General features: G+C 44.3%; 1 protein-coding gene across 1 annotated transcript in view; it reads left to right on the top strand.

The window, feature by feature from the left end:
* Positions 1-401: 401 nt before the first annotated feature.
* The window catches only part of LOC126418911 (dehydrogenase/reductase SDR family member 11-like), a 70,417-nt gene continuing 43,043 nt past the window's right edge, over positions 402-27,775 (top strand). The window contains exon 1 of the mRNA XM_050085933.1: positions 402-550. Coding sequence (XP_049941890.1) covers positions 419-550 — 132 coding nt within the window. The 5' untranslated portion in view covers positions 402-418. The remainder of the gene's footprint in view (positions 551-27,775) is intronic.

Raw genomic sequence — 27,775 nt, 5'->3', positions numbered from 1 at the left:
TGGTAAGTGACAAATTCTGCATAAGCGTGCATAAATTGCAGGATATGCGCTTTCTTAAAGCGGGAAGCACGCGTATGCGCTTACCGCAACTGTCGCTTGGAATCGTCAACAATGCAGTCCACGTCCGTGCCTCGGCATGCGCGAACCGCCATCCTCCGTGGATCGGACTATAGACGTATGTAACGTGTTGTTGCCCCAGCGTAAACAAGGCTGTAGAGGTGCAGCGCCACCGCTGCACCTGTTGTGCGTTCGGCTGCTGTGCGTCGAGCCCGGACCTCGTCTACTGTGCACTGTTGCCGGCCGCCAGAAGGCGTGGCGCTCGCCAGAGTGACGTCACTGAGGCCGCCTCTCGCTGCGCTACAGCTTGCACCAGCGCAGCGTGCCAGTAGCGTTCGCAGCTGGCAACTGAGCAGACGGGATGGATCGCTATCAGGGCCGCGTCGCTCTGGTCACGGGCGCCAGTGCCGGCATCGGCGCCGCCATAACTCAGGCGCTGCTCAGACGCGGCGTCAACGTCGTGGGGCTCGCCAGGAGGGTCGACAGAGTCCAGGTGAGCCGTGCTGCGTCCGTACCGGTTCGCGTGCTGTAAAACTCTGAATCGGAAATACCATCCGAAACACATTTGGCGCAGGAGTAGGTCACTAACTACTGATTACCAACACACTCTTTACGGGACCGATCGAGGTGGCACAGTGTTTAGCAAACTGGACTCTGATTTGGGAGGACGACGGTTGAAACCCGTTTCCGGCCATCCAGATTTAGGTATTCCGTGAATTTACCTAAGTTATTAAACTGCTTAAGGCAAATGGCAGGCTGGTTCCTTTGAAATCCGATGGGACGGATGACCTAGCTGTTTGGTCCTCTACCACAAATCAACCAACATCCACCAGACAAACGTAAAGGTAATAGAAAATAATTAAACTTCAAACTCAAATAAGAAATAACCTTTATCACACGAAAAATACCGTAACCACCCAACTTCAATAACGCATCTATAAGAATTATTCTACGAGAAACAGGGGCCTCTACAAGAAGCTTAAGGAGTCAAAGGTGAACTAAAAACTTTGATATTCTAACTAAATAAAGCAAAAGTTATAAGAAATAACAAAATCAAACAAAAAAGGAAAATACAAAGCATTAGCAAAATCATAAACCTTAAACAAAACCAACAACAAAGGCAGTCTAGCACACACAGTATAAAAAATAGAGTTCAGGTTGGTAACCACAACCTAAAATTAAAAGAAAAGTAGGCACCAGTCTAGCCTCATAATATAAAGAGAAAGAAGAATCAATCTAGCAAAAGAACAATAAGGCATAGCTATTAAAATCAAAACCATAAAAATAAACAAATTAGAATATGAAGTTAAATAAACTGAACCTCTGGTTATTAAAAAAGAAATCCAAAAACTTAACAAAATCAAATCTTCAAAGCGGTTTTTTTTGTCAACCCAAGTCAGTCCGTGGAATCAATACCAGAAATAAAAATAATACACGCATTTTCAGTGATTTTTCCAGGAGCCATAAAATGTTTAGGTAGATTTCACTTTAAGGTGAGCCTAAAGGATTTGTTGGTGACAAACTCGTACACCAATGACGAATTTCTTAGCACGAGCGACTGATATGTAAATGTCCCCAATAATAGGAAGTTAAGGGAGTATGTTATAAAGTCAGCTCCGCGCAATGTGGTAATGCGAAGTTTAGGTCGAGGGGAATGCTCGATAAGAGTTGCCGGATTTGACCAGTGATGTCAGCTTGTAGTACATACATCCAGTTTCGTTCTTCGTTGGCAAAGTCAACGAATGTGAAGCCAAAAACAAACTGGCTGTGGGGAGACTGATCTGCAGCTTAATGCATTTGAAAATACGCCTTTGACATCACTTTATAGTAGCAATGTTCACGACGTCTGTCGCATGTTTAGTATGTCACTGATCAAAGCCGATCAATCTTATCGAAAATTCCTCTTTATCCTAAAGGGAATAAGTGTTTCATAATAAGTTGACGATACACGGATAAAACAGCGTAAGAATTATCATATGCTCATCAATGTATTGAACATCTACGTATTTTGTGATATTTTTAGCTTTTAAAATGGGAAATAAGTTCCAGATGTTTTTTTTACTTATTCCATATCCAGGAGGGACGTATATTAGCATATCTTTTCTCTAAAAATATTTGCGTTCTTGACGATTTATCCGTTAATAAATATGCAACCAATCACTTTTTAAGATTTATTCAACCATGACTGGTTGCGTATTTATTGCCAGATAAATCGCCAATTGAAGTCAGCCACAGTTACGTTCGTCACCACAACGGATATACTGAAATTTGTGGTCTTGTTTTCTGATGCGTTCTGCATCCTGGAAATTCACTATGGATCTTATGGAACGCAAAGTAAATCTAATCCAACGGATAAAGAACATAGCGTGTAGAAGATCCGCCCCCCCCCCCCCCCCCACCACCACCACACCACACCACACACACACACACACCACTCTTCAAAATACTCGACGGCTGAATTCGGAACTTACTTGGGTATAATAACAGTATATGCATAAAGGTGGCAATGTATAAATACAGTAAAAGAAACTTCAGAACGTTAAATCCTGTTTCAGAATTATTTGTGGAGACACTCATGTACATAATTGTGTTTTAGGGATCTTTGATTTTTAAGAAATACTGTTTATCCTTTATTCCAAGGATGACGTGTATTAGTTCCTTAAGTGATCTGTTCACAATAGAGGGGCTCATTGAGAGCGATAATTGAGTAAATTTTCTACATCTCATTCCAATTGCCATCCGCGTCATTGAAGTTTGTCTAGTTAAGAATTTCCTAATCTTAGCTGTGTTCAAACCAATTCTGAATCATTATCTGTTCTGAAGTCCTCAACCCACAACTAGTTTTCTAACTTCATTGATACTTGCTACTCAACCACGATATTACTGCACCAGGCCCCCGTGGCCGTTATCGGAAAGAGGCGCTGAAGTTACAGTAAACAGTCGTATAAATTTTTCAGACTGTCGGATACGCTGTGAAAGGTACATTAGCTTGCCGACCATGTTGTCTGGTCGTTAGAACGGCAGTGCATCCTTATAGGCTTAAAGTACTCAGGTAAAAACACCAGCCGATCGAAGTGCCCTCGTTCCCGGGTGCGATAATATTGTGGTCGACTAATAGCTCTGCAGGAATGTGGGGAAAACGGGAAGCATTACTGCCTGTACGACTTAAACCTCGCAAGTTGTAAATAACCTTTCGCATCAGTCCCTTGACTTACACACTACTTACCCTAACTTACGCTAACAACATACACACCCATGCCCGAAGTAGGAGTCGAACCTCCGGCGGGAGAGGCGGCGCAAATCAGTGACATGGCGCCTCTAACGGCACGCCACTCCGGACGGCTTTCGTTGCTGTATTGTATCCTGTTATGTTCATAACTGGAAAGATTCCACCCAGTATTGTTAGCTTTCTCTAAATCTACAAAATCTGGAAATGTGAGTTTGCCTATCTTACAACTCGTAGGGTAAGTATTGCCTTGAGAGTTCTTAAATTATCCCGGAACCTATCCTCGAAGTCTGCTTCTAATTCTCCACACTTCCGAAAACAGACTCGTAAAATTCACGGCTCTATATTCGCACCTGCTCGCAGCTGTCTTCTTTTGAAATCGAATTATTACAATCGAGTGTGAGGATACTTCGCGCTTATGACTCGGAAATACCCATGCAATGTTAAAATTTCACATGCGACTACAGGCGAATGTTTCCTGATACTGTTGTTTGTTGTTGTTGTTGTTATCTTCAGTCCAGATACTGATTTGATGCACCTCTACATGCTACTAATTCCTGTGCAAGCTTCATCTCCCAGTACCTACTGCAACCTACATCCTTCTGAATCTGCTTAGTGTATTCATCTCTTGGTCTCCCTCTACAATTTTTACCCTCCACGCTGCCCTCCAATGCTAAATTGGTGACCCCTTGATGCCTCAGAACATGTCCTACCAACCGATCCCTTCTTCTAGTCAAGTTGTGCCACAGACTCCCCTTCTCTCCAATTCTATTCAATACGTCCTCATTAGTTATGTGATCTACCCATCTAATCTTCAGCATGCTTCTCTAGCACCACATTTCGAAACCTTCTGTTCTCTTCTTGTCTAAACTATTTATCGTCCATGTTTCACTTCCATACATGGCTACACTCCATACAAATACTTTCAGAAACGACTTCCCGACACTTAAATCTATACTCGATGTTAACAAATTTCTCTCCTTCAGAAACGCTTTCCTTGTCATTGCCAGTCTACATTTTGTATCCTCTCTACTTCGACCATCATCAGTTATTTTGCTCCCCAAATAGCAAAACTCCTTTACTACTTCAAGCGTCTCAGTTCCTAATCTAATCGCCTCAGCATCACACGACTTAGACTACTTTCCATTCTCTTCATTTTGCTTTTGTTGATCATCTTATATCCTACTTTCGAGACACTGCCCATTCCGTTCAATTGCTCTTCCAAGTTCTTTGCTGTTCTGACAGAATTACAATGTCATCGGCGAATCTCAGTTTCCTTCTCCATATATTTTAATACCTACTCCGAATTTTTCTTTTGTTTCCTTTACTGCTTGCTCAATATACAGATTGAATAACATCGGGGATAGGGTACAACCCTGTCTCACTCCCTTCCCAACCACTGCTTCCCTTTCATATTGGCAGAAGCCGACCTCGGGGAAGATCAGTTTCGATTCCATAGAAATATTGGAACACGTGAGGCAGTACTGACCCTACGACTTATCTTAGAAAATAGATTAAGAAAAAGCAAACCTACGTTTCTAGCAGTTGTAGACTTAGAGAAAGCTTTTGATAATGTTGACTGGAATACTCCTGATACAGATCTACCAGAAAAAATGCGTTTCAGTAATAACAGGGGTGATAGCGAGAAAGAGTTCAAACATTTTTTTGGCGTAAGTAGACTGTAAAAATACCATTATATCCATATAGCTGCGGACCCCTAATGTTAGTCTGCACACTAAGCAAGCAATATTGGAAACAAAAGAAATATGGCACCAGAATTAGTTCAGGGACGAGAAACTGAAACGTTTAACGGCAATACGTTCGTCAAATAGCAAATGGTTTGGGAGTGCAGTTGAACGGAATGAGTTGCCTCGAAAGAGGCTATAAGATTAACATAAATAGAACTAATACGAAGGTAATGTAATTGAAAAAGGCGGTCCTGCGGGAAGTGGATGAGGAAATGACACTCAAAGTAAAAGAGCTTTGCACCCGGGACAGCATAATTGTCGTGATCCTAATGGAGGAGACTGCAGACTGGCTGTCCGAATGAAAGAGTTCCAGGAAAATACGTATTTAACAAACCGCACAAATTATGAAGTATTCTCTGAAGTTGTTCTTTGCCATTTTCTTTCACAAGGCTGGAAGATGAATGATAAATAGTTCAGCAAAAAACCAACCTTTTGTATGCTGTTGCTATAGAAAACTGCTGTAGATTAAATGGGTTGGTTGGATACCCGATGAACAGTTGCTAAATCGAATTGCAGAACACCTGAAACATCAAGGAATTTTAATTTTAGTAATGGGAGTGGGGGGATAAAATTTCCATTTTCGTTTTTCGTCTGGTCACGAATCCACTCACATATAGGTTTTGGGTATACTTTTCTGCTTGCCAGGTATAAGGTTCCACAATCTGTTTTTGACTGCATTTGAATCGTGAATGAGTTGACAGGTTCTTAATGGCTTTCAATATTGGCTGTTGCGCACGAAGTGATTTTTGTGCCGAGGAGAAAAAGTACTGGACTGACCGGGAAGTTCGTTTAAATGCTAAAGAGCTAAATTATTGTTGAACAAATACTACATTCTAGCGAACTGTTTGGCAGCAATACTACAAATGACATAGTAATCGTATTTGTAATATTGCTATACCCACTCGCGCTTTCGGAGGTAAAGGCTCTCGTACGCAATTATTGACGGATGATAAAATATTCTGTAACCTACGCATGGGATTAAGAACATACCCCCACTTACTGGGAAATTTTCTAGCCACTTCAGATTTACAAAACATTCTAGTATAAAATGTTCGACCTAATACCTCCTCGTACTTCAACCTATGGTAAGTGCCCTTAAGAGCCTCTGTTCGCTTTACACAGTCCATCCCTTACCCAACGCGTCCAAGCAAGCTTCTACTTGAGGGAGTCACTGTGATGTTCCTGAGGGTCCCTGCTGGTCATGCCGGTCTGACGGGTATGAGGCTGCTGGCACTGCTGCCAAGGCTGCAGTCCTCCTACCTCGGCCTGCCAGCTGTTACATTCCTTCGGATTATCTCCGTGTTGCCGTCTGTCGGCAGGCGGTGTAACTTTGGCGTCGCCACTGGTGTTCGCTTCGCGGGAACAAGTTGGGAGGCCGCGAGATCAATTTAGCTAGTTTGCGCATTGGCCACTGTCTTCTTAGCCATCGCCACTTAAGTGGTGATCACCCACCACTTTGTACTCGTTGTCTTCGGCCTTTGACAGTTCGCCATTTCCTGACCTAATGCTCTTATTTTAACGGCGTTCGTTCTAGTGTGTGTTGGCCGTCTGAGTTGTTGTTGTCTTCAGTCCTGAGACTCGTTTGATGCAGCTCTCCGTGCTACTCTATCCTTTGCAAGCATCATCTCCCAGTACCTACTGCAGCCTGCATCCTTCTGAATCTGCTTAGTGTATTCATCTCTTTGTCTCCCTCTACGATTTTTACCCTCCACGCTGCTCTCCAATGCTAAATTTGTGATCCCTCGATGCCTCAGAACATGCCCTACCAACCGGTCCCTTCTTGTTGTCAAGTTGTGCCACATACTCCTCTTCTCCCCGATTCTATTCAATACCTCCCCATTAGTTATGTGATCTACCCATCTAATCTTCAGCATTCTTCTGTTGCACCACATTTCGAAAGTTTCTATTCTCTTCTTGTCCAAACTATTTATCGTCCGTGTTTCACTTCCATACATGGCTACACCCCATACAAATACTTTCAGAAACGACTTCCTGACACTTAAATCTATACTTCATGTTAAGAAATTTCTCTTCTTCAGAAACGCCTTCCTTGCCATTGCCAGTCTACATTTTATATCCTCTCTACTTCGACCATCATCAGTTATTTTGCTCCCCAAATAGCAGAACTCCTTTACTACTTTAAGTGTCATATTTCCTAATCTAATTCCCTCAGCATCACCCGACTTAATTCCACTACATTAATTATCCTAGTTTTGCTTTTGTTGATGTTCTTCTTATAGCCTCCTTTCAAGACACTGTCCATTCCATTCAACTGCTCTTCCACGTCCTTTGCTGTCTCTGACAGAATTACAATGTCATCGGCGAACCTCAGTTTTTATTTCTTCTCCATGGATTTTAATATCTACTCCGAATATTTCTTGTCTTTCCTCTACTGCTTGCTCAATATACAGATTGAATAACATCGGGTAGAGGCTACAACCCTGTCTCACTCCCTTCCCAACCACTGCTTCCCTTTCATGTCCCTCGACTCTGCCATCTGGTTTCTGTACAAATTGTAAATAGCCTTTCGCTTCCTGTATTTTACCCCTGCCACCCTCAGAACTTGAAAGAGTGCATTCCAGTCAACATTTTCAAAAGCATTCTCCAAGTCTACAAATGCTAGAAACGTAGGTTTTCCTCTTCTCAACCAACTTCAAAGATAAGTCTTAGGGTCAGTACTGCCTCACGTATTTCCACATTTCTACGGAATCCAAACTGATCTTCCCTGAGGTCCGCTTCACCAGTTTTTCCATTCATCTGTAAAGAATTCGCGTTAGTATTTTGCAGCTGTGACTTATTAAACTGATAGTTCGGTAATTTTCACATCTGTCAACACCTGCTTTCTTTGGGATTGGAATTATGTTCTTCTTGAAGTCTGACGGTATTTCGCCGGTCCCATACATCTTGCTCATCAGATGGTAAAGTTTTGTCAGGACTGGCTATCCCACAGCTGTCAGTAGTTCTAATGGAATGTTGTCTACTCCCGGGGCCTTGTTTCGACTCAGGTCTTTCAGTGCTCTGTCAAACTCTTCAAGCAGTATCGTATCTCCCATTTCATCTTCATCTACGTCCTCTTCCATTTCCATAATATTGTCCTCGAGTACATCGCCCTTGTATAAACCCTCTATATACTCCTTCCGTCTGAGTTATCGGTCGTTTTAGCGAACGGCACGCGGGCTGTCGACCGCGTTTTACTTTCAATAGCAGTATGACGAATGACATTTAATCTTTGGATCGGAACCTCTGCTGTCGCTACGGCATACTTTGTGCATCTTTCTCCAAGATAGTCTTTGATTTAGCTCTTTCCTTCCGTCGATTGGGTTTAACAGGTAGTCGCTTTTAACTTTCTTCAATTAGTGTTCTAATTTCATGACATACGCGCGTAAGACCTCAGTTGTCTTTCCGCTGCAAATCAAAACCAAACAACCCATGTGATCTGAGCCCAAAAAACGTTTCGCACTCTTTAACTGGCTTCTATAAGATTTTTAAACATTTTCTTGATTTTCAAATACATACTTCGTCAGTCTTCTAATTCAGCCTTGACTTACGGACATGGCCTCTTCCAAAAGTTCTTGAACAATGTTCCTTTCCTTCCCCTCAAAGGTTCACTTAGATCTAAAGCAAATCGTGCTCTCTTCAGTAAAAATATTACGAATGTACTGATAACCTCAGTCTTTCTGACGAAATAAGGATAGCTAATTTACAGACACAATGTCTGGATAAACGATCCGAAAACAGACTTGATCGGGCCAGCAAAATCTGTTACGCTCTTAGATGCAAACAAGACAGTAGAAACAGATTTCAGATAGCGTTTTCATCTTTCGCAAGTTGTGTTGCGTGTACACTTACCGCATGATGCTAACGAAAAGACCACGGAGTAAGTCACCGCCTCTCGTTAATTACGGGTAAACGTCTACGTTGGGGGCAGTGGCGTGCGTGCTTCTTGCGGCGATGTTGCCAACGCTCGCAGAGGTATGACGGAAACAACAAGTGTCAACTGCTGATAGCGAATCGGTAAGAGAACATCAAGTGTACATACTGGGAAGAAAGAGACTAAGGAATGTTGTCACGTTCTCTCGCCAATATAGATACTAAATCCGGTACATATTCGGACAAAGTAGAGCCCACCCTAATTACCTTCTCGAAAATCGCAACGTACTCGGTAGAAGCCGTCAAATATACGTGAAAAACGAGATGGCAGATTTCATTGCTGCTCGTAGAAATACAGCACGTCTTCACTCGACTTGCACTGGTTAGGCGAAACTGTCACCCCACAGGCTACGCGCAGCTGACTAGTCGCCAACCTATGAGCGTTAGGCTCACAGTGACGTGATTGGCGCTGACCCTGATCTAGACTTAGACCAAATCAAGAAATCCGCCATTATGTTCGTAAGTTATGACAACATGATACGGAATTAGGAGTAAGCCGCAGCGGTGAGATTTAAAACGCCAGCCATTCATTGATCAATAGGTCGATGTTCCTTCCCATGGCAGTCATCACACGGCGCAAGGTAGCTAAAGTGGTCGCCGATGCAACATCGGACGTCACGAGATAACCCCGTAATCGGGCTGAGCCGGTTAACGTGATTTCATCTCAGAGGCCGTTGTCGGCATTATTTCGCCAGCAAAGCATGCAGTTTCTGTACGAAAATACACGCGTGAAACAGCTCCTCTAACTCGGTTCGCGTTTTTCTCCGTACTACTTCGATAATCGCTAAGAACATTAGAGACTCGTCCATGGCTTGAACATTGAACGCTGATAGAGGAACTTCACATAAAACTGTAAAACGCTCTGTGATGCGTACTAGAAGAAGTTACTCTTTAATTAAATTCATTTTCATTCAGTTTTTCGTTTTTAAATTGAATATAATTAAGGTATAGTGTGTCAGTTTGAGCCTGCACAACATCAGTAATCTCTGTTGCATTGACTACCAGTACTGAAATAACCTAATTCAGAACACACGTTTCAAGATAGTCATTTCGTAGGTACATTCGATTGGAAGAGTCGATTTGTTCGAAGCTGTATTCCATCACTGAGATATTTACCGGCAAGACAGACGTGAGTCAATCGAAAACCCAGAGACAGTTACATACATTTTACTGAAAGTTTCATGGAAGCATATACTTCATGTGTAACTTGTTCACATTTCACGTAGACTAGCAGTAACATTAAACTTTCCAACGACAGGGATACACTCTACTCGTTGTCTTCTGCAATAAAAATTTGCAGGAAGTGTATTATTTGTAATAAATACGACTGACTTTAGAGAAAAAGTACTTTTACTAAATAAGGTGACACTGAAGGAATTAGATTAGGAAATGACACTGAAAGTAGTAAACGAGCTTTGCTATTTGGGGATCAAAATAACTGATAGTCGACGTAGAGAGGATATAAAATGTAGACTGGCAATGGCAAGAAAAGCGTTTCTGAAAACGAGAAATTCGTTGACATAGAGTATAGACTTAAGTGTCAGGAAGTCTTTCCTGAAAGTACGTGTATGGAGTGTAGCCATGTACGGAAGTGAAACATGGACGATAAATAGTTTAGACAAGAAGAGAGTAGGAGCTTTTGAAATTTGGTGCCACAGAACAATGCTGAAGATTAGGTGGGTAGATAACGTAACTAATAAGGTACTGAATCGAATTGGAGATAAGAGGAATTTGTGACACAACTTCAATAGGAGGAGGGATCCGTTGGTAGGACACGTTCTAAGGCATCAAGAGATGAGCAATTTAGTAGTGGAGGGAAGCGTGGAGCGTAAAAATCGTAGGAGACAGAGATGAATAGACTAAGCAGATTTAGAACTATGTATGTTGCAGTAAGATGAAGAGGTTTCCACAGGATTCATTAGCATGGAGAGCTGCATCAAACCAGTCTATGGACTGAAGTCAATAAATAAGATCCAAAAGGAATGAGATTTTCACTCTGCAGCGGAGTGTGCACTGATACGAAACTTCCTGGCAAATTAAAACGGTGTGCCGGACCGAGACTCGAACTCGGGACCTTTGCCTTTCGCGGGCAAGTGCTCTACCAACAGGAGCGCTTCTGTAAAGTTTGGAAGGTAGGAGACGAGGTACTGGCAGATGTAAAGCTGTGAGGACGGGGCGTGAGTAGTGCTTGGGTAGCTCAGTTGGTAGAGCACTTGCCCGCGAAAGGCAAAGATCCTGAGTTCGAGTCTCGGTCCGGCACACAGTTTTAATCTGCCAGGAAGTTTCAAGGTCCAAAAACTTCTAGAAAACAAAAGTGAAAAAGGTTTGGAAGATGGACACGAAATGGGCACGGTTTGGTTCACAGCTTACGAGCTAACAGCTGAATGACGGCTTTAACACGGCGGCTTGTCTTCATTATATTGTAAAGACAATCTAAAGACGATCTGAAACTGCTATTGATATTAAAGATATTTAACTATGGCTAATGATATCAAAAAGGTTTTCTGACATTGTGCCGTAGGAGTGAAATGATGTACTTCTATAGCACACAAGCTTTAACCCTAAAAATAGCAAATACAGGAAGTTTTCATCTACCGGTACATGGTCACACGTTACTTTACTATACCAAAATCGTAGCTACAATGGTGAGTTTTCGATAGATCCCCAGTTTGATGTTGCTTCGAAACAACTTACATTCATACCACTCAGTCTCTGATAAGGGAGTTCAACTCAGTTCAGTATGGCGGCTCCTCAGGTCTGCTACGGCAAGAAAAAAATGGATAAATGTGAGATAGTGTTAATACTTCCATCCTTCTTTACCTCCTCTGCATTACTGCAGATGACGTGTCACCGAGCACATTTGTACTGTACATGCAGTACACGTGAGGTGCCTAGTTGTTTCCACTGCCCCTGTGTGGAATACATAAGTTCTTGTACACTTCACTAACCTGCTGTCTGCATGATGATGATGATGTCCCCAGCGCAGAAAACAGCACGCAGGTCGTGGATTCTTTTTATTGAGGCTGAAATTAACTTCGCAAGGAACTGCTGCTACGAATAAACTATAATTCGAGATTCCACTAGCGTTTTTATTGGTATAGACACGAGAAACTATTCTTGATCACAACGTATTGAACATATCTTTCCACAGTCATTATATCTGGCTAAAATAACATGAAATACATCCTGCCACAGACAACATATGTCTACCGGAACGGTCAGAACTGGAGAATAAAATTACATGAATCAAATACTACTATTACAGACAATATGTCTGCACCTAGCTACGGTCGGAATTGTGGTAAATAAAATTGCATGAAACAAATACTGCTATAACAGACAACTTGTCAGTCTACTCGAGCGGTCAGAACTGGAGAGACGGACTGCCCGAGACACTAACCGCACCAAGCCAGCAAGGCGCGACCCGAACGCCGCCGGAGTGCATCGGCAGCAATATCATCAGTCTTTTGTTTTAGTAATACTTTGATTTTAATAATTTTGAAATGACTGATAGCTGGCTTTTGAGAGATGTTTATTTAAAAAATGAAGTAATTTGGATGACAGGTTTAATTAATAATAGCAACTAAAGTTTAATGTTTTTGCGCCCTACCGCCGAACACAGCAGCCAAACACAGACCAGCAGCAGCAGCAGCAGCATCATGCAGGCGGTCTTTCTCACGGGAATGGTACCGAATCAGTCACCGGTACCTCATCCCACATTGCGTCATCTCTATGCTTCTTGCATCTCCACTGCCCTGGGAATAGCTTCCTGGAGCCTAGTGTGATGGCTGAATAAGCCAGAAATATTACACTGCTTGTGAGGTAAAAGCGATGTGGCATATTATTGGCCACGTTTCTCTCCACGATCCTTCATTTCACTCTTCACGGTAACGTGGAATTCCACCGAGGCCTACGAGAAAGACTGGCCTTGGCGCGTACTTCACAGCATGTGGCACTGCAGGTCTTAACAGTGCCGGAAGCCGTCTCCGATGGCGAGCGAGTAACTACTTTAGACGAATTTAATAATTCTTGATGGTGTGTTTAAATTCATACACGAGCTCGATAGGGCACGACAAAGTTAACATCTGTAGTGGGTACCTTTTCAATTACTGATATCCCAGGGAGTCTGCACAGAGCCAAGCATTTGCGAAGTGTGGCGGACAAGCCGTCTAATGGTGTAAGGTGTCAGGCAAATCCAACACCTTCCATGAAAACCCTGACATGATAAGCAAATGTAGTATGTCACATAGCTCCGAACAAATCGTGGCATTAAATTAACCAAAGTAATACGAGTAACGAGTGAGCAAATGGAATACCACAGACTAACACAAGGATGCCTAAATGCATGTCATACCTTCCCACCGTGAGACAGACGCAGTTCAGAGGGGAGAAACGACAACAGAAGCCGAGAGCAGAACCGTGTTAAGCTGGAAGGCCCTACGATAAGGGACGGACACCCACGTCGCCAGCTAACCGCTAGGACCACACCCCAGCCGCAAAGTTCTAGCGTGAGACTTTTACGCATCTCTGTTAGGTTACAAACTTTAAAAACATTGCCCCACACTGGACTCGCATTTGGGAGGACGACGGGTCAATCCCGTCTCCGGCCATCCTGATTTAGGTTTTCCGTGATTTTCCTAAATTGTTTCAGGCAAATGCCGGGATGGTTCCTTTGAAAGGGCACGGCCGATTTCCTTCCCAATCCTTCCATAACCCGAGCTTGCGCTCCGTCTCTAATGACCTCGTTGTCGACGGGACGTTAAACACTAACCACCACCACCACCACCACCACCACCACCACCACCACCACCATTGCCCCACCATGAAAAGTATAACATTTCTCATTGGATAGACAGAATTTTTGTAGGCGGAGCTTAAGGTTAACATTGAGACACCCTGATTGGTCAGATGAAAACACAGCCAGATAGTTTTTTAAACCAACTTCGGTAAATTGTAGTAAGGAGAAGTTAGGAGAAAGTTGCTTCCGAGACGGCGAGGTGAGGGGAGCTGTGCTGCCCGCCGCCCCCTGACAAACACCGACAAGGTAATGAACGCATGCGATGCCACATAACAGCGCATAAAGCTTCACTCAGAACTGCAGAAGTCTCATCTGTTACACCCCTTTTTGCGTAATACTAGTGTCGATCGTCAATTAAAGCTCATGGTGTTCACATTTGCCACTTGAAGTAAAAATCTGAAACGCGATGATTTTTCTGTTATATAGTTACTGAGAAGCTACATCAGCCACTGTAATTTACAAGTTAGATAAGTAATTAAAGATAATTGAGGGTCATTGTAGACCATTTTGATAGTTTTCTCTCTTGTGAAACTTAATTTAAACCTAGATTATAGGTGTGATATGGCATATGTCATCCTTCGATCCATTGTAGAACTTGGAAACCCATTCAGGGAATATTCGTTCACATTTTTGTCGGACGCAGTTGGTTTTTACCATCCTGTATTAAAACATTTCCTTTTATCAATAGCGCAATTTATAAACAATGTTTTGTGAGTAGAATAAAATTTCCAATGGTAAACTTAAATGCTTTTTCGACGTTATTTTACCAGCTAACTAAAAATAGGAAAGCCTTGAACCCCTTCCACTAAATTTAGTTAGTATTAAGATTCTTTTACAGGGAGTGCAGTGGAGCTGACGCTGAAATCATTAAGTATTTGGTTATATCATCGCTAGTGTCACTGAACTCTTCTGAACTCTACATGTCATGTGTGGTCTGACATCTCCTTACCAGCAACAGGTCCCAGGTTCAAACTAGTCAATTCCCTAAAAAACACGCTCAGAGCGTCGTTGCGCGAAAGTAGTAGGGAGACAAGATATAGAACAAACACACCACGCAGAATGTTAGAATGTGACTTCACAAATTGATTGCAACGTCCGCATATTCCGTTGGCCTCGATTCCACGAAGTGACGTCACCAGGTCATCGTCCTCGTGCGTCTTCATGCGAGAGGACGGCTTAAGGATGGGTGCAAAGGTCCCGACGGTAATATCAGTGGAAGGGCGGAAGTCGCCAGTTAGCTTTGTATACAGTGACTTAGGATTAACTCTCTCAGATAAAAATTAGTTGTTTGTATAGATAAATGATCTGCACGAACTTTGCACGCTCAAAAGTTTGTATCATTATCACAGCATTCCCATACTCGCGCACTGTGTCGCCTGATAAAGTAAGAGCCTACGAAATATCAGACCAGCTGTGTGGCTGGATTGAAGAGTTTTTAGCAAACAGAACACAGCATGTTGTTATCAATGGAGAGACGTCTACAGACGTTAAAGTAACCTCTGGCGTGCCACAGGGGAGTGTTATGGGACCATTGCTTCTCACAATACATATAAATGACCTAGTAGATAGTGTCGGAAGTTCTATACGGATTTTCGCGGATGATGCTGTAGTATACAGAGAAGTTGCAGCATTAGAAAATTGTAACGAAATGCAGGTAGATCTGCAGCGGATAGGCACTTGGTGCAGGGAGTGGCAACTGACCCTTAACATAGACGAATGTAATGTATTGCGAATACGTAGAAAGAAGGATCCTTTATTGTATGATTATGTGATAGAGGAACAAACACTGGTACCAGTTACTTCTGTGAAATATCTGGGAGTATGCGTGCGGAACGATTTGAAGTGGAATGATCATATAAAATTAATTGTTGGTAAGGCGGGTACCAGGTTGATTCATTGGGGTAGTCCTTAGAAAATGTAGTCCATCAACAAAGGAGGTGGCTTACAAACACTCGTTCGACCTATACTTGAGTATTGCTCATCAGTGTGGGATCCGTAACAGGTCGGGTTGACAGAGGAGATACAGAAGATCCAAAGAAGAGCGGCGCGTTTCGTCACAGGGTAATTTGGTAAGCGTGATAGCGTTACAGAGATGTTTAGCAAACTCAAGTGGCAGACTCTGCAAGAGGGGCGCTCTGCATCGCGGTGTAGCTTGCTGTCCAGGTTTCGAGGGTGCGTTTCTGAATGAGGTATCGAATATATTGCTTCCCCCTACTTATGCCTCCCGAGGAGACCACGAATGTAAATTTAGATGGGGCAGGGCGGTGAGTGTTTGGGTGTCTCCCACTGTAGGCAGTGTTCAGAGATTCCCGATTCACCTCCCTGACCGGAATCCTCTTTTCTTTCCCTTTTTCTCTGTTTTTACCCCTTCTTTTTAAGGCTTGGTTAGTTTTTCTATTCCCATACGTACTTTCTGCATTATAGCAGTTGTACCTTTTAAGTCACAGGTGGTCTTGCCTATGCTGTTTCAGCATAGTGTTGGGTTCGTTCTCTTGCAACTTCCCTCATTTGTTTTTACTAATGACAACGTGACTGCCCTTTTACGTTTCCCCTTTATCCGTTTTATTTTTCTGACTATACTGAGATGTCCTGTTAGCAGAATGGAGTCTATTTGAAACAAGGGACTGATGACCTTGCTGTTTGGTCCCTTTAACCTCAAACAACCAACCAACCAACCAACCGTAAATTTAGAGATTCGAGCGTGCAAGGAGCTTTCCGGAAGTCGTTCTTCGCGCGAACGATACGCGACTGGAACAGGAAAGGCAGGTAATGACAGGGGCACGTAAAGTGCCCTCCGCCACACGCCGTTGGGTGGCTTCCGGAGTATAAATGTAGATATGTAAGATTCAGGTGTGCACTAGACCCAGAGACGTCGCTTTAAAATACGGAATTGTTTATAAGGGAAACGAATTTTCTGCGTGAATAAAACCGTCTAGATAGCTATTATGAAAGATCCTGTATTACATTTCAGCTATCGCCATGATTAGATACCCACAATTAAGCCGAAAGGAACGAGACAAGTGTTTGTTACACAAGAAGCTGACAAAAGGCAATAATTTAAAAGCATGGGACTTTTGGATTTAAAAGCAGGGTTTGAGATGGCGTGGGTACAGGTTCACTGCTCGCTGACTTGGAGCAGGCGCACCTGCAGATCTGATGCTTGCGCGGTGCAGCAGAACCAGTGCCAGGCGTTCCTACCCCCACATCCCCTTGCTCTCTTCGCCGCCGCCCCCCCCTCCCCCAGGTTCCTTCTTCCCCCCTCCCCGCCCAGCGCTCCATCCCACTTCCATGACCTCCATTAGCAAGACCGGGCAGGCGGTGAATAACGACCCCCGCGAGCTGTTGCCATAGGAGTCCCCAGCGCTCTCTGACAGTGATGCAACAGGTAGGCGTTGCCACTGCATCGTGACACGGCTACTCGAGGACAGGTTGTGGTTAGTCGGCCTAGACGCCTACCTGCGGATAAACTGCGAGCAGCCAACGAAGAATTTGGAAACATGATCACCGGAGAATTTGTATGTCCTCACGGTGATCGGTCGTCTCCATTACAGGTGGTTCAGAAGAGTATTGATAAAGGGAGAATGTGTGGTGACCACAGAGAAGTTAAAAGTAAAACACTTGTAAGCGCAGCTTATAAGATCTTCACAAGTATACAGGGTGTTACAAAAAAGGTACGGCCAAACTTTCAGGAAACATTCCTCACACACAAAGAAAGAAAATGTTATGTGGACATCCGTGCGGAAACGCTTACTTTCCATGTTAGAGCTCATTCTATTACTTCTCTTCAAATCACATTAATCATGGAATGGAAACACACAGCAACAGAATGTACCAGCGCGACTTCAAACACTTTGTTACAGGAAATGTTCAAAATGTCCTCCGTTAGCGAGGATATATGCATCCACCCTCCATCGCATGGAATCCCTGATGCGCTGATGCAGCCCTGGAAAATGGCGTATTGTATCACAGCCGTCCACAATATGAGCACGAAGAGTCTCTACATTTGGTACCGGGGTTGCGTAGACAAGCGCTTTCAAATGCCCCATAAACGAAAGTCAAGAGGGTAGAGGTCAGGAGAGCGTGGAGGCCATCGAATTGGTCCGCCTCTACCAATCCATCGGTCACCGAATCTGTTGTTGAGAAGCGTACGAACACTTCGACTGAAATGTGCAGGAGCTCCATCGTGCATGAACCACATGTTGTCGTACTTCTAAAGGCACATGTTCTAGCAGCACAGGTAGAGTATCCAATATGAAATCATGGCGGTGAATCGAGGAAGTACAGTACATACTGACGAAACTAAAATGAGCTCTAACATGGAAATTAAGCGTCTCCGGACAGATGTCCACATAACATCTTTTCTTTATTTGTGTGTGAGGAATGTTTCCTGAAAGTTCGGCCGTACCTTTTTGTACCACCCTGTGTTACCTAAACGAAAGGATACTGAAGTGTGCAGAGACATACTAGGATGGATCGACAGTTCAGGGTACGTGTGGGTTCTGTCCTGTCCGACACCTTTCGCCAGGAGAATGGGGTGCCACAGGGCTCAGTTTTGAGCGTCGCTCTCTTCGCCATCGCGATCAATCCAATAATGGATTGCCTCCCAGCTGATGTATCAGGCTCCCTTTTCGTGGACGATTTTACCATCTATTGCAGCGCCCAGTGTACACGTGTCCTGGAGCGCTGTCTTCAGCGCTCTCTTGACCGTCTCTACTCCTGGAGTGTCGCCAATGGCTTCCGTTTTTCTGCCGAGAAGACGGTCTGTATTAACTTCTGGCGCTACAAAGAGTTTCTCCCACCGTCCTTACGACTCGGTCCCGTTGCTCTCCCAATCGTGGAGACAACCAAATTTTTAGGCCTTACATTTGACAGGAAACTTAGCTGGTCTCCACATGTCATATTTGGCCGCCCGTTGTACCCGTTCTTTAAATGTCCTCCGTGTTCTCAGTGGTCTGTCGTGGGGAGCGGATCGAACCGTCCTACTTCGTCTATATCGGTCGATCGTCCGCTCCAAGCTGGATTATGGGAGCTTCGTATACTCCTCTGCACGGCCATCCATCTTACGCCGCCTCAACTCCATACAACATCGGGGTTTACGACTTGCGATCGGAGCATTTTATACCAGTCCAGTAGAGTGTCTTCATGCTGACGCTGGCGAATTGCCACTCACTTACCGGCGCGATATACTGCTTTGTCGGTATGCCTGTCGGCTACTGTCAATGCCCGACCATCCGTCTTATCGTTCCTTTTTTGACGACTCTCTTGACCGTCAATACGGGTTGTATGTCTCTGCCCTGCTACCCACTGGAGTTCGATTTCGTCGCCTCCTTCAACACCTTAATTTTTCACTCCCTGCAACCTTTCGAGTGGGCGAGAGCCGCACGCCACCTTGGCTCCAGGCTCAGGTCCGCGTTCACCTTGACCTCAGCTCGCTCCCAAAAGAGGTCACCCCCGGTTCGGTCTACCACTCCCGTTTTTTGGAACTTCGTTCGAAGTTCATCGACATGACTTTCATTTATACAGATGGCTCTAAGACCAATGACGGGGTCGGGTGTTCCTTTATTGTCGGGGCACAAAGTTTCAAATACCGGCTCCATGGCCATTGTTCGGTCTTCACAGCAGAGCTCTTTGCCCTCTACCAGGCTGTTCTTTACATCTGCCGCCACCGACATTCTGCTTATGTCATCTGCTCAGATTCCCTGAGCGCCATCCAGAGCCTCAGTGATCCGTACCCGGTTCACCCTTTCGTACACCGGATCCAACGCTCTCTTCAGCAGCTGGTGGACGTCGGTTCTCCAGTTAGCTTTATGTGGGTTCCTGGCCATGTCGGTATCCCTGGGAACGAAGCTGCAGATGCCGCGGCCAAGGCTGCGGTCCTCCAGCCTCGGACAGCTTCTTGTTGCGTCCCTTCGTCCGATTTTAGCAGGGTGATTTGTCGGCGCATCTTATCTCTATGGCATGCCGATTGGGCTGCACTTACCGACAACAAGCTTCGGGCCTTAAAACCTCTTCCCGTGGCTTGGACGTCCTCCTCACGCCCTTCTCGGCGAGAGGAGGTCGTATTAGCCCGGTTAAGAATTGGACACTGCCGGTTCAGCCATCGCCATCTGCTGACGGCTGCGCCGGCGCCGTTCTGCCCATGTGGGCACTTGCTGACGGTTAGACACATTTTAATGTCCTGTCCAGATCTTAACACACTGCGCCTCGATCTTAACCTGCCAAATACTTTCGATGCCATTTTAGCGGATGACCCACGAGCAGCTGCTCGTGTTCTTCGTTTTATCAATTTGACAAACCTCGCTAAGGACATTTGATGATGCTGTTTTTTAATCCTATGCCTGTCAGTCTGTCTTTTATCGTGTTTTCCCTTTTAGTTGTTGTGGTCAACTTATGCCTCGCGGTGCATTCTTAGAGTAGTCAGGGCGCTAATGACCATTGAAGTTGTGCGCCCTAAAACCACAAAAAAAAAAAAAAAAGAACAGACATACTAGGGGCATATCAGTGTGGCTTTCGACCAGACAGAGGAACAACTGATCAAATATTTCTCATCAGACAAACGATTGAAAAGTTCTTTGACTATGATACAGATATGCATTTCGTATTCACTGACTTCGGACAAGCCTTTGACAGCATAAACCGGCAATAACTATACAGAGTACTGGAAGAAGTTAGTATATGTGCTAAACCAATAAGACTAATCAGAATGACAATGACAAACAAGAGCAAAAGTGAAGGTCTTCAGCAGAACAAGTGGAAACTTTGTTAAGGGCCTGAAGCAAGCTAATCGTCTTTCCACTGTCTTATTCAATATAGTCCTGCGTAGTTTAGTGAATAAAATCAACGAAAGAGGCACCATATTTATGAAAACTAGCCAGATATGTGCATACGCTTATGACATAGCTATAGTAGGAACAAATGTCAATACACTCTAAGAAACGTACGGGACAATGGAAACAGAAGCCTTAAATTGGCCTCATAATAAATGAAAGCAAAAGAAAATATGTCTCAATCTGAGGCCAGCAGAGCCCCTAAAGATTTAAACATCAACGTGAAATGCTTCAAAAGGAGCGTCCTCTTTTAACTACTTGGGAGCCCTAATAACAAACCATAACAGTATTAGGAAAGCTAGAAAGGAACGAATACAAGCAGGAAACAGATTACTTTGCAAATACGCAACATTTCAGAAATACCCTTGTTCCAAGAAAAACGGAACTGCTAATATATAACTCCCTATTCCGCCAAGTTTTCACATGCGGGTCAGAGGTATGGACGTTGACAGAACATGATAAAAATGCAATAAGAACCTTGGAGCGGAAAACACTACGCAAAATCTATGGTCCAATAAGGGAGGAAGAAGGCTGAAGAATACGCTACAATGCTGAATTACAACAGTTAATGCAAGGTAGGGACATAGTAAAATTAGTGAAATCAGAGCGAATGAGATAGCTAGGACGAGTGGAGAGAATGGCAGAGGATAGAATGCAAAGAAAATGATGAAAGGTGTGATCCATTCAGCTAGAAGAAAAGGGAGACCTAGAAGATAGATTGACGACGTAATAGTGGAACTCACCAGAACAGGAGTCCGGTGGTGGAAAAGAAAAGCAAATAACAGAAGTTCGGAGGAAGATAATTGAAGAAGCCAAGGCTCACCAAGGGTTGTAGTGGAGGAGGAGGAGGAGGAGGAGGAGGAGGAGGAAGAGGAGATTGTCAATATACATTAAATGTTTTTACGGAGGAAAAAGTTCCGTTTCCTGGGATACACCGTCTCACTCAACGGCGTATCACCTACATGTGAAAAAGTATCCGGTATCGTACAGATGCCCCTTTGATACTTTCAAAAGGCTTAGCCATATGTAACCCTCGACGCAAACAGAGGGGGGTTAGAAAGTTTAACGTATGTATCTGTGAACCAATGGCATCGTAGCTCCCAGACGAAACGTTAGATTTTAATGCACTTCTTTTATTTGAAAACCGGATTAATTGAGATGGTTCTTAGGTATGTTCCATGAAACTTTGTTCATTCGTTAAATCAGTTAAATTAAGTAAAAATGTTTTCCGCCTGCGTGCTCTCCTGATAAATGTTACGTAATACATACAATCTATATTAATTTACGTTGTACCATATTGTAGAGCTCAAAAACAGCCAAATAATAGACCGCGAGAATGTATGATTCTTTTACGGTTGAGTAACAAAGAAGATTTTTCAGTCACCCTTTTCAGTACCTACAGAACAGAAAGAGGTGATGACAATTATGAAAGATACATCTGCTCTCGCAGATCTTCATTTCTTTTTGAGATGTAAAATACCGTACTACATAAAAAAAAATTTCCCCAATAATTAAGGCAGATTATGCGAGAGCACGATGGTAGCCCACTTTCTTTAGATTTGATTTAGAATTATCGCCACTGCTTAATGATTATATTACGTAAACTGGCTGTGTACTAAAACGTAGTCAATGAATATGCTTGAACTGAAAAATTGTACATCGCGTTCGTGGAAAAGACATCGCGTCGAAATTTCCTATTCCATCCCTAAAAGTACTTCTGTCAATGTTGGGGTAGTATATCGATCGTACCGTGTCTGCACTTCACATTCCATAGTCCCTTCTACACCATCCAGATTCCAGTATTAGCTTCTATATTCTTAGCTAGCTTTTGGGAATAAAACAGCATGATAACCTAGTCTCACTGATGGACAGAATTTCTAGAGCATTACAAGCTATGATCGGAAGTTTTCCAGCGTATGCCTATATGTCAAATCTGAGAACGTAGTTCGAAACTATTTTTAATGTTGTCTCCGGTAAAACTGAAGCAATTGTCTGCGTCCAGTCTGAAAACTGGTTTGATAAAGTTCCAGTGCTAACGATACGACTGATTTCTGCAACACCTTGCAAGAGGCCAGCTTTATGGTGACAAAATACAAACGCAGTACGGATGATAGTGAATATATTTTATCCAAAGATTGCAGTGATCATATATAGACGCATATTAAGTTACCGTAATCTTAACAAAACTGATAGACCGTACAATGCTACATTAGAAATGTCAAAGTTGTCTGCTGCTCCTAGCGGAATACTAATGACACTTGAGAGGTGCCGGGGTGGAGAAGAGTTTGTACATCTTTAATTCAGACGAATCTTGCATGAGAACGAGACATGCACTCGACCCCCTCCTTATCTACCAGCTAATTAATTACGCGCGCAACGGTAACGGAAGGAAATAATGGTGGACCTTGCTAGTTGGTAAAATGAGTGCACACTCACAATTTAATAAAAATCTTAATCTACTCAAAAATAGAGAACTTTTGATAATAAGCAACAGGAAATGGTATTCTGCCTATATCTACGAAATGATATGCGGATTAAATATCACAATGAGATTTATTACGTATCAGAAAACACACAGTAGGTTAAAAGATAGGGTATACTGAAATATGAGAATTAGAATTGGCTCGAGAACAAAGGGCTCCTACTATCTGTGATGCAATAGCTTGACGATAATGACTGGAGGTCCCAATGAATTTAATATTAATCTTCCGACTACATAGCAGTATCGCAATTACTAGTGAGAGCTCAAATGGGATCACATGGAGAAACAAACAAGGTGGACTTGTAGCAAAGTGAACGCACGTGCTGCTAAGGGATTCAGTACCAAATTGATAAGGTCCTACAATGCCGGAGACGCAAAATACTGTACCAGTACTGAAATATGCAGCACGTCGTCGGTGCAGCAACTCTGTGTCATCCCGTGGCCTAGAAGGCTGTCCGAGGATTCTGAGTTCTTCCGAAAAAGAGCGACCAAGTCGCAAGACCGTCAGACTCGACGAAGATCAGATCCCGAATCCCCTGCCCGCGCAACGCGAGAGCGAAGCCAACATTGCTCTACTCCCTACTCCCCTCGAACACTGCGAATCAGCATTCAGTTCGGATTCCAAAATTCCCCCACACTGTCTCAGAACATCATTCGCGCCATTAGCGACCGTTCCCTCCAATTTCGACCAGGGCTTCAGTTTAAGTTGGCCAATCATGCCTCTGCTGCTCAGCTGAGGGCACTGAACTTGTCGTTTGATCGGCTACGAAAACAACCTGCCTAGACCACCGGCCATTCGGCGTCAGACAGTCGCAGCTAGCAGGGCACAGCCCACAAGTATTCTCAGAATCAAAAAAACAATGCAGTCCGTTGGAGTCAGGAGTCTTCGTTCCGACGCGCCAGAACTGTAAACACACACAAACTGCGGCGACACTCGGATGTCTATCAGGTCGTTCCAACCTGCATACAATAGGCGAAACTCTACCGACGTCAGTCGTTCCGCCAGGCGCTTAAGCCTATTGTACGAACCCTTCAGAATTCAGGGAAGTGCAGCCCCAACTGGAAATGCTGTGTGCCGCGTCCTCCGATGCTTGCCTCGCACATGCCACCCAGGGAACTAACCGAACATGTATAAGAATAAGTAAGGAGTATTTTTTTTGAGCTCTCACTACAAATACTCGAATTACAGTAACCTTATTCGGTCTGTTACTACCGTGCAATGACATAGAACATTAATAAAATTGATGAAAATGAGAGGAGACATGCAAAAGAGGGCATGGAACCGCTCACAGTAACGTGCCTTTATAAATTTGCAGTGTACCACTGATGCAAGCAAGTACTTTGCGATAATAGCCTCTGCTGAATTTGCAATATTTGTCATCACAACAGCGTGTGCTGATTAGCAAATAACCACATATATTGATGAACGAACTGCTCAAAAACTTACTACGTAAGTTACTGTACCTAGCGTAATTTACGTTTAGTACAGCTTTTAACTGAAGAATCTACTGAAGAGTGAACACTTTTACCAAGGGAAAAAAGTTAAGGAAACTCAGGCTTTCTCAGTGAATTCGAAAATTACCCAGGTCACAAGGGCAGCTGAAAATCTCAGCATCACTTCAATCGTTGAAATTTAGTTCAGTGATCCAACCCACCTTTGAACAGCTGTTTAGGAATCAGCCATTTGGTAAACGTGCTACAGAGTGTCTCAAGGATCTGGATCTCTCAGGCATTAAAATACACACAGGGATGGAACGCACTACCGCCTTGCTATCTTCTGAGGCTCGAAGTGATTTTAAGCTTGACAAGGAACAACAGAACTTGTACTGCAGACTTTTTTTACAGCTTTTAATCTATTTTAAGTATGTACCACAGTTTTATCGTTATTTATACAGATGGTTCCCTGCAGGAGAATGCTCTTGGTTATTCTGCTGTTTTCCCTGATAGGGTTTTCAAAGTGCTTCTTCCAAAACAATTTTCCCCCCTGTCGGTCCAGAGGTTAGAATAGGCTCGAGGTATTCCTGACTGTCGTAAGAGGTGACAAAAAGGAGTTTCACACGATTCGGCCTTTATGTGATGGTCCCCTGTAGGGTTTGGTCTCCATTCTTCAAAATTTTCCCGAAGAGCGAGCCAATAGGGGAAGGGCGCCCTACAAGGTGCATTGTGTCCGTCGTGCATTGAGATCTTTAGTCCACTTTCTCGTCGTCACATTGCAGTCTTGCCCATTCTCCATCTCTTGAGCGAGGACACCTATCTGGGTGCGTTTTCCACCATGCACTATGCAGTGTCGATTCCTGCATCGAAGATGACAGTGGACTTCTTTGCACCTGATATCCAGCACGGTAGCCAGTCCATTATGGTGGGGCCGCCATGTACCCTGTTGGTTGTAGCCCCCTGCCCACACAGGGATCGCTCTGCTGATGCCTGCGCTGTTAACTTCCCACGTATGCCAAGGGGTAGATGACCACCCCCCTGGGCATCAGGACTCCAGGCAATGGCCATCCTGCCAAGTGGCCTTTGCTGCAGCTTGGTGGCGCCCATGTGGAGGGCCCCAGGTCAGGGTGGGTGACATCAGGGCGGATGACATCATCTCTTGCTGTTGGTAAAACACCAGCAGTCTCTAAGCGATCACGAGCTCAATTCAACACACAAGAGTAAGACCCCAAATCATTCTCCTCCATGACCACACCATGGAAGGGACATCAGGCTAAGGATGGCAGTGGATCTTATTCGCCCTGGTATCTTGTATGTTCGAGAGCTGATGGGGAATCTTTCATCACTATGAAGCCTCAGTTTTTTGTTGAGCATTTAGAGGACAAGTTAGAGGAGGTGGAGGGCTTGTCCAAATAGAGATCTGGGTCAATCTTGATCAAAAAAGCATCCTTTGCCCAGTCACGGGAGTTACTCGCTTGCGACAAGCTGGGGGGATGTTTCTGTAATCATCATGCCCCATAAGAGCTTAAATATGGTCCAGGGTATCATATTTCACAGAAACCTTCTTTTGCAGTCCGATGATGAGCTGCGCGCCAATTTAGAGCGGCGAGATGTACATTTCGTCCGGCGTGTCCACCAGGGTCCGGAGGATAATCAGGTTCCCACCAGTGCCTTCATCTTGGCCTATGAGGGTCATACATTGCACGAGAAGGTCAAGGTGATGGTCTACCAGTGTGATGTGAAGCCCCATATCCCTCCCCCGATGTGGTGCTTCAAGTGCTGGAAGTTCGGCCATATATCTTCCTGCTGTACTTCCAGCGTCACATGCCGAGTTTGTGGACGCCCAATACTCCATGTGACCCACCTTCCATCTGTGTCAACTGCAGAGAGCACCATTCGCCTTGCTCGCCTGACAACAGGATTCTTCAGAAAGAAAGGAAAATCATGGAGTAAAAGACCCTTGACAGACTGGCCAATACTGAGGCTGAGAGAAAATTTGATCACCTGCATCCTGTGCGTATGACACAGTCTTACGCCGCCGCTACAACAGTTCTGGCACAATCAGCTCTGCCAACCCAGGTCACTTCTCAGAGCTGGAAGACTACACCTGCCCCCTTGATGATGGGGACATTTCCCTCCCTGTTGCTCCTGCACCACCTACTTCGGGAGCAACACCCCCCAACCATTGGGGACGTCCATCCCCACTTCTAAGCTGGAGAAGCGTAAGTTTTCTTTGGCTTCTCTCGCTAGAAACATGTCCCTTGGGTCACTCCCTTCCCAGGTTTCTTCTAGTGGGCAAGACAGACACCTGCCAGTGGCTGAAGAGTCCAAAAGCAGCTGGTCATAGGGCTTCATGCTCATCCTCAGTCCTGGGGGCAGACCCAGTGAAGTCCTCCCAGCCAGGGAGACCCAAGGAGCAGGGAGAGAAATCCAAAAAGAAAACCCCTAAGACTAAGAAAATTGCAGCGGTACCCACGCCACCGCTACCTAAAAGTTCTGCGGATGAGGATGGGGTGGAGATTTTGGCGTCCACTGAGGACCTAGATCCCTCCAGACACTCACACAATGGATATAGACTGCTCAGGCAATAAATCTGTGGCAGCAGGTGACTGGGGCTTAAACTGCCTCATTCAATGTTCCATGCCTTCCCAGTCTGATGATGTCCTCCTCCCATGAAATTGCGGCGGTTTTTTCCACCACCTGGCTGAGCTACGGCAACTGTTAAGCTTTGAACCTGCTATCTCCGTTGCCGTCCAGGAAACCTGGTTCCCAGCAATGTGGACCCCTGCCCTTCGTGGCTATAAGGGATATTACAAGAACTGTAGCGACTATAATCGAGTGTCGGGTGGAGTTCGCGTTTATGTCCTAAACTCGGTCTGTAGTGAACATGTGCCCCTTCAAACCCCTCCTGAAGTTGTGGCTGTCAGAATGACGACGCAGTAAATAACTGTGTGCAATGTATATATTCCTCCAGATGGGATGGTGCAGTACCCGTGAATATATTAGCTGCACTGATTGATCAACTCCCTAAACCTTTCCTACTTCTGGGAGATTTTTATGCCCATAACCCCTTGTGGGGTGGTACCATGCTTACTATCAGAGGCAGAGATGTCGAAACTTTCTTGTCGCAATTCGACTTGTGCATCTTAAATACTGGGGCTGCCACACATTTCAGTGTGGCTCATGGTAATTACTCGGCCATTGATTTATCAATTTGCAGCCCAGGATTTCTCCCATCTATCCACTGCAGAGCACATGACGACCTGTGTGGTA

The sequence above is a fragment of the Schistocerca serialis genome, chromosome 9 (assembly GCF_023864345.2).
Source record: "Schistocerca serialis cubense isolate TAMUIC-IGC-003099 chromosome 9, iqSchSeri2.2, whole genome shotgun sequence".
NCBI classification, from domain to species: Eukaryota; Metazoa; Arthropoda; class Insecta; order Orthoptera; family Acrididae; genus Schistocerca; species Schistocerca serialis.
The sequence above is the reverse complement of the archived record's forward strand: the minus strand, read 5'-3'. Positions and strand labels throughout refer to the sequence as shown.